This window comes from Dipodomys ordii, unplaced genomic scaffold (assembly GCF_000151885.1).
Source record: "Dipodomys ordii isolate 6190 unplaced genomic scaffold, Dord_2.0 Scaffold53, whole genome shotgun sequence".
Taxonomy (NCBI): Eukaryota; Metazoa; Chordata; class Mammalia; order Rodentia; family Heteromyidae; genus Dipodomys; species Dipodomys ordii.
In genome coordinates, this window is record NW_012267269.1 from 4,935,616 (window position 1) to 4,943,043 (window position 7,428).

The 7,428-nt window shown below is 38.9% G+C and overlaps 1 protein-coding gene across 1 annotated transcript in view; it reads right to left on the reverse strand.

Annotated features, from left to right (window-relative positions):
• Haus6 (HAUS augmin-like complex, subunit 6) overlaps positions 1-7,428 on the reverse strand; it is a 46,638-nt gene that overhangs the window by 12,535 nt on the left and 26,675 nt on the right. Inside the window, 3 exon segments of the mRNA XM_013020761.1 lie at positions 1,766-1,951; positions 2,376-2,430; positions 6,443-6,518. Coding sequence (XP_012876215.1) covers positions 1,766-1,951; positions 2,376-2,430; positions 6,443-6,518 — 317 coding nt within the window.

A 7,428-nucleotide genomic window follows, 5' to 3' on the forward strand; every position in this document is an offset into this window, starting at 1 on the left:
CACACACACACACACACACACACACACACTGGAATTCTATGCCTCCGTCAGAAAGAATGACATTGCCTCTTAGGAAATGGAAAGACTTGGAATAAATGCCCCATTTTAAATACATTAATAAAATGTAATTTCACTTTACTTTGTTTTATGAGATAGTAGGACGTTCCTCTTCTCTCCTATCATGTTCTACTAATTTAAACCCTACCAAGCAGAAAATGTAAACTGCTTTCCACAGTTAGGGGGGAAAAAAGAGACATCTTTTCTGTAATGTGGTCAGTAAAGATATTAGGACTTTGGAGACTCAGAAGTATTTAGAAACCCTACAACTGGGCTGGGAAGTTGGCTCAGTGGTAGAGTGCATGCCTCTCATGGATGAGCCCTGGTTTCAATTCCTCAGCACCACATAAGCAGAAAAAGCCGGAAGTGGCGCTGTAGCTCAAGTGGTAGAGCACCTGCTCGCCTTGAGCTGAAAAGCTGAGGGACAGTGCCCAGACCCAGAGTTCAAGCCCCCACAACCGACAAAAAAAAAAAAAAAAAGAAACCATACAACTGACCGGCATATTACAAAAAAGAAAAATGAGCGGCATTTAGTTCTCTTTCATGTAACCAATGCTCATTTAGTTTAATCAGTCAGTATAAAGGAGGAAACTCCAAAACCTAGATTCATGTGCACTAAACCCAAATATGCTTTACATCATTCTGAAATAAAAAAAAATAACCAGTGGCCCAATGCCTATAATTCTAGCTACTTAGGAAACTGAAATCTGAGAATCATGGTTTGAAGCCAGCCTCAGTCTGTAAGACCTCCAATTAACCACTTAAAAGCTGAAAGTGGAGCTACAGTTCAAGTGGTACAGCACCAGCCTAAGCATAAAATCTCAGGGACAGCATCCAGGCCCCTAAGTTCAAGCTCCTGGACCAGCACACCTACACAAAAAAAGAAACTGATTTTCTCCTGCTTGCATAACCAAATTCAAATAATGCTAAGGCATATTGTGGAATATGTAATAAAAATGTCACTGAATAGCTTGAGAAGTTTGTGTAAATTCCATAGTACTGAGCAGTAAAAGGAGGATGCAGTCAATACCATTAAGGGACAAGGCTAGCTGGAAAAATAAAGTTCATTAATAGCAATGCATTTAATTTAAAAATATTTATGAAGCAAAAACAACCTTTGCTCAGTGGTAATACTGAATGTTATGCTAATGTTAAAAAAAAAGGAAGCAACAAACACAAAGCATTGACAAAGTATTTAACTATAATCACTGGTTACATTTACCGAAAAAATTATGTAATAATTGTTACAGTTCTGACTGAGAATTGTAGTATGGAAAGTAGATTCTAAATCCTGAATGTAATGTTAACAAGTTTATTTTTTATTTTTTGGGTCCAGTCGTGGGGCCTGGACTCTGCCTGGGCACTGTCCCTAAGCTCTTCAGCTCAAGGCTAGCGCTCTACCACTTGAGCCACAGCGCCACTTCCGGCTTTTTTCTTTTTGCTTATGTGGTGCTGAGGAATTGAACCCAAGGCCTCAGGCATGCAAGGCAAGCACTCTACCACTGAGCCATCTTCCCAGCCCCAGTTAACAAGTTTATATGAAATCTATTCATACTTCTTTTTTTCAAAGTCTAACTTTGCTTTAACAATGATTTTTATTATCCACAGCTGCTTTTACCTCAAATTACCGATTACTCAGTAATTAAGTGTATTTCACTTCTGAGCCCAACAACAATGAGTAATAACATATTAACAGTCTTTTTCTAACCTCTTCTACCAGATGATCTTGTTCTTTTTGGAATGGATCACTATTTTTGGCTGGCAGAGATTGTTCAGATGGACTATTATCTGTATTTTTTACAATGTCTGATACGGAGGAGACTTCCAATTCAAATTCTGGTACATTCTTACAAAGAGTTTCATTTTTCTCTTTGGGAGTTTTCATTTTTATATCCTGAAGAAAAAGAAACATGTAATGTTAAAATCTTAATAATAATAACTGATCTTGAAACTTCCTTCACTAGCAGGACACAGGTAAAAAGTACTTTTTTTAATTGGAACAATATTTTATTATTTAGACCAAGCTAACTTCAAACTCAAAATCCCCCTTCCTCAACCTCTTGGGCAATGGGATTTCAGTCAGAAACACACACCCAGCAAAAAGTTTATTACTATTATTAATAATTACATGTCCACTAGAGGAATAAAGCAATTCCAATACTCCTACTTAGCAAAAGAAAATTAAGGTAAGGATAATATAAAATGTATAAATAGTCAGAAATATGAAAATAAAACAAGTTTAACTAAGCTGTTAATTAGAAAATTAATAATATGATTTAGTTTAGCCAGAATTAAGTGAAAAGTGTTTTAGACTATACCTTTGTACTACTTCTATCTGGTGATGAAATGGGTTGCAACAGGAAAGAGGCAGTGCTAAAAGGAAAAATGACAACAATTCAAGTTATAAGAAGGAAAATTTCCATTCACCCAATGTATCTGCATAGTGTAAATAAATTGTCTGCCCCGTATCTGTCCGTTCCGATTTCACTCAATTCGTCCCGGTCATCGAAAGGCAGCTTATTCTAGGGAGGCATGGTGGCAATTAGAGCAATATTCCAGCCCAATTTGTGTATCAGCCTCCCAATTATAAACATTTTACTTGGTATAGATTTAAGTCAACAGTATTTCTTAAAGAGTATAAAGTTTGATGAGCACCCAAATATTTAAATACAACTTAAACAAAAATTAACTAAAACTACATGATTACAATGTCCTCAGGGTCCAGATCATAGAATTTCATCATTGAACAGAGGCTTTAAAATTATTCTGGCCAGGTATGATGGTATACACTTCAGGGATCAGGACCTTGAGGTTAAACTTTGTGTCCCCAGATATCACCTTCAGGAACTTCCTTTCACCGCATACACCCACTTAGCAAAATACTAAGTAGCCCCAATGGTTACAATCCCTGTTTACAGAAAGGAAGGAGAGAAACAGATGGCAGCAACCTGGCTTCAATGAAGCAGAACTCAAGATTGCTTGTAGAAATTCCAGCGAAGCCTGCTTCCTTGAAGGAGAACATGAGGTTTTTCCGTTACATACATGAAGCAGGAAAATCCCTCTTGGGTTGGGCCCAGGGAGTACTACTAAAAGAAGCTCAGAAGATAATGTGACTCTCACCTGATGCTCTCCCTTGGCCCTGTGGCCCAGCCCATGTCTGACCAAGTGGTGCCACCTTCTATTACCTACCCTTTGGATGGGCTAAGCAGGAACATTACTAGCCTTGCAACTCTAATCCCATATTCATTACTGCAACATCTTGGCATTTGACCCAATACTTAATTCACACCTACCCAGCCACCCACTGTAGTTCAGTAGCCTCAATGGTTGAGTGGCCTCTTCCCACAGTTCTATCCTGAAGAGCTTGCCATACCCTAGTAGCATCATTACACAGCTGCAATCAGGAGCCAGGTTACAGAAAGTGTCTGGGAATCCAACTGCAGCAAGTACTTCTGGACCTCACCCAAAGAGAAACCCCAACCTCCAGGAAATAGAGACACAGTAAGTCAGTATCCTGTAACAGCTATTGGAATGGGAACCCCATATCAGTCACTTCAATGTTTGAGACCTCTGACAGGCCAAGCAGGCCACAGAAGACTGGACCCTGAACCCTGGCCTTGAGGCAGTGCCCATGAGGCCCATTTAGACCACCCAAATCTCCTACACCAACCAAACCCTTCCTTCAAGTCCACTTGGGTTTGTGCCAAGCCTAGGGACAAACCGCTCAAATGCAAAAAGCCCTATGTATCATTATAATTGTTTCTATAGCTACTCAGAGCTCCCCACCATGAGGCTCCAGCCTATTCCTGCTTCTGCCCTTGCTGAACTTATCGCTTTCCTTATCCTGTATATTATTGCTGGTCCATTTATGGGACTGAATACCAACACCGTTTTAATCTTCAAAAAACATATTTAACCTTTAATAAAGTTTCAAAAAAATTATCAAAAAGCCCTCAAACAGAGCCAACAAGTCTTTGGACCAATACCACTAAGAAACCACCACTAGATAGGAGTGATAAAGTTCTCCTTTCTCAAATACTATTCCCAGGCACTAATACAGTACTTAATAATGCAATACAGCTGACAGAGTGAACAAATGTAAAGTCACTTTGAAGATAGGATTTCTATAAGTGACAATTATTTTTATTTAAATATCATTTTGTGGAGCTTTCTAACAGTGAATATCACAATCAAGACAACTTTATAGCAACCACTGCTCAATCTACTCCTTATACACTTGCCATGGTTAGATTGAGGACAGTGAAATCCTAGCACTATAACAAGATTAAAAATCAAAAGACACACACACACACACACACACACACACACAGAAAAAAAAAATCAAAAGACAGCAGGCGCCAGTGGCTCACACCATTAATCCTAGCTACTCAGGAGGCTGAGATCTGAGGATCTTAGTTCAAAGCCAGCCCAGGCAGGAATGTCCATAAAACTCTTATTCCCAATAAACCACCAGAAAACCGGAATTGGCGCTGTAGCTCAAGTGGTAGCGCTAGCCTGAGGGACAGTGCTCAGGCCCACAGTTCAAGCCCCACAACTGACAAAAAAAAAAAAATCAAAAGACAAAATGTTGATACTATTGTGGGAATTTATCCAAATAAGAGAGCACTTCCAAAAGAGAATGAAAGTTAACATGTTTTTCACAGAAGTAAAAGCCTGGGGCAAAACTACAATTCTATTTATAAGTGCTATAAGCTGGGGTGCTGGTGGCTCACACCTGTAATCCTAATTACTCAAGAGGCTGAGATCTGAGGATTGGGGTTCAAAACCAGCCTAAGCAAGAAAGTCTGTGAGACTCTAATCTTCAATTAACCACCAGAAAATCAGAAGTAGAGCTTGAGCAAAAGAACTAGAACAGTGCCCTGAGTTAAGCCCCACAACTTGGGGGAAAATAAGGTATAACTGCTATGTTAAAAAGCTATAATTAGAGGAAAATAGCTAATTTACTATAACTGAATATACATATGCAAAAGAGCTAAGCTTTGATTAGAACTCAGTTTTTATATAAGACAAAAATCTAGAAAGAAAAAAAATCTTGAAAAGTGGATTAGAAAAGGGATCAGCCAGGGGCTGGGAAGGTAGCTCAGTGGTAGAGTGCTTGCCTTGCATGCCTGAGGCCCTGGGTTCAATTCCTCAGCACCACATAAGCAAAAAGAAAAGAAAAAAAAAACCAGGAAGTGGCGCTATGACTCAAGTGGTAGAGCGCTAGCCTTGAGCTGAAGAGCTGAAGGACAGCGCCCAGGCCCAGAGTTCAGGCCCCACGACCGGACCCAAAAAAAGAAAAGGGATCAGCCAATGTGGAAGACTGATGAGTTCAAGGCCAATATAATGAAATTCTGAGTGAGTCAAAAAGAGAAAAGGAGAGAAAAAGACTGAAACTTGAGAGAGAAAATCTGACAAGTAATTTGCTAAAAATGATAGCCAATGTTTCATCTTTACTATTGTCAAAACATACCTACAGTTAAAATAGAAAAAATTATAAAGATAAGAGATTAGAATTTGATTTCTATCAGTAAGTACACTTAGGTGGCATATATGAAAGCTCATACTGCCCTATCTTTGAAATTCAGTAAAGGAGAATGTAAAGATTAAAAGTCAAAAAGTCTCAAAAGGCTCCAGAATAGTTTCAAAACAGTTTACATATTTAAGAAGGCAAAATTTTCCAATCTCCCCTTATGTAATTTTCATAAAATCCAATATTTAGATAAAAAATAGTGGAAAATATCTCATTCATCATAAATGGTAATACTTTTCCCAATATGTAGGTCTGTATTAGAAAAATAGTGTTTATAGCCGGGCGCCAGTGGCTCACGCCTATAATCCTAGCTACTCAGGAGGTTGAGATCTGAGGATCTCGGTTCAAAGCCAGCCCAGGCAGGCAAGTCTGTGAAACTCTTATCTCCAATAAACCACCAGAAAACTGGAAGTAGTGCTGTAGCTCAATTGGTACAGTGCTGGCCTTGAGCTGAAGTGCTGAGTGCTGAGGGACAGCGCTCAGGCCCAGAGTTCAAGCCCCATGACCGACAAAAAAAAAAAAAAGAAAAAGAAAAATAGTGTCTAGTTAATTATGATCTATTCTAACTGATAGGATTTTGGAAACTGACAAGGGACTAAATTAATACAAGATATCAATGTATTGGGCGGGAATGTGGCTCAGTGGTAGAATACTTGCCTCTTATGCATGAGGCGTTGGCTTCAATTCCTCAGCACGACATAAGCAGAAAAAGCCGGAAGTAGCCCTGTGGCTCAAGTGGTAGAGCTGAAGAGCTTGAGCTGAATAGCTCAGGGACGGTGCCCAGGCCTAGAGTTCAAGCCCCATGACCGACAAAAAAAAAAATTATCAATGTGAAAACCAAATTTACTTTACCTATTATGGCCTAGATCACACACAGCTCCCAGGGATTCAATGTCACCATTTTCTTGTTTATGTTGCTTATGTGTATCTGAAGTAGAAAACAATTATTTTTAGTTATGTTCACACATTCTAATATTCAAGGATCTCTTAGAATTCTTTCTAATTTTATTTTCCCAAAGCTAGGGTTCAAAACATGTTTTTCCTCATGCTAGGCAAGACTCTACCACTGAGCTATATCCCGTTGTCTGAAATAACTTCTAAAAAGAACAAAAAAAAAAAGAATATAAACATTATTAACAAAAGATAATTTCCAAGTGTTAAGGTCAAATGATAAGAAAGAAAATATCTACTAATAGACCTTTATAAGAAAAGACTGCTGATTAAAGCAGTAATAAAATTTTCCCAACAAGTGGGGTGCTGTTGGCTCATACCTGTAATCCTAGCTACTCAGGAGGCTAAGATCTGAGGATCTCGGTTCAAAGCCAGCCCAGGAAGGAAAGTCCATGAGACTCTTATCTCCAATTAACACCAGAAAACCGGAGTGGCACTGTGGCTCAAGTGATAGAGCACTCACCTCTAACTGAAGAGCTCAGAGACAGCACCCAGGCCCAGAGTTTCAAGCCCCAATACCAATGGGGAAAAAAAAAATTCCCAACAACAGTAATAGAAGGGTGACCCTGATGGGAATACATTTGTACTTGTGTAGAAATGTCATAAAGTCCCCCCTGGTACAACTGAAATATACTAAAATAATAATAATAATAACAACAGATAAATATAAACTTAAATCTCTCAACAAATAGCCTGGGACTGAATTCTAGAAGACCATTAAAGAAGAACTAACACCAAGGCTCTTCAAACTATTCCTCAAAATATATAGTGGGGCCAGGCGCCATGGCTTATGCCTATAATACTAACTACACAGGAGGTTGAGATCTGAGGATCACAGTTCAAAGCCAGACAAGGCAAGAAAGTCCATCATACTCTTTTTTTTTTTT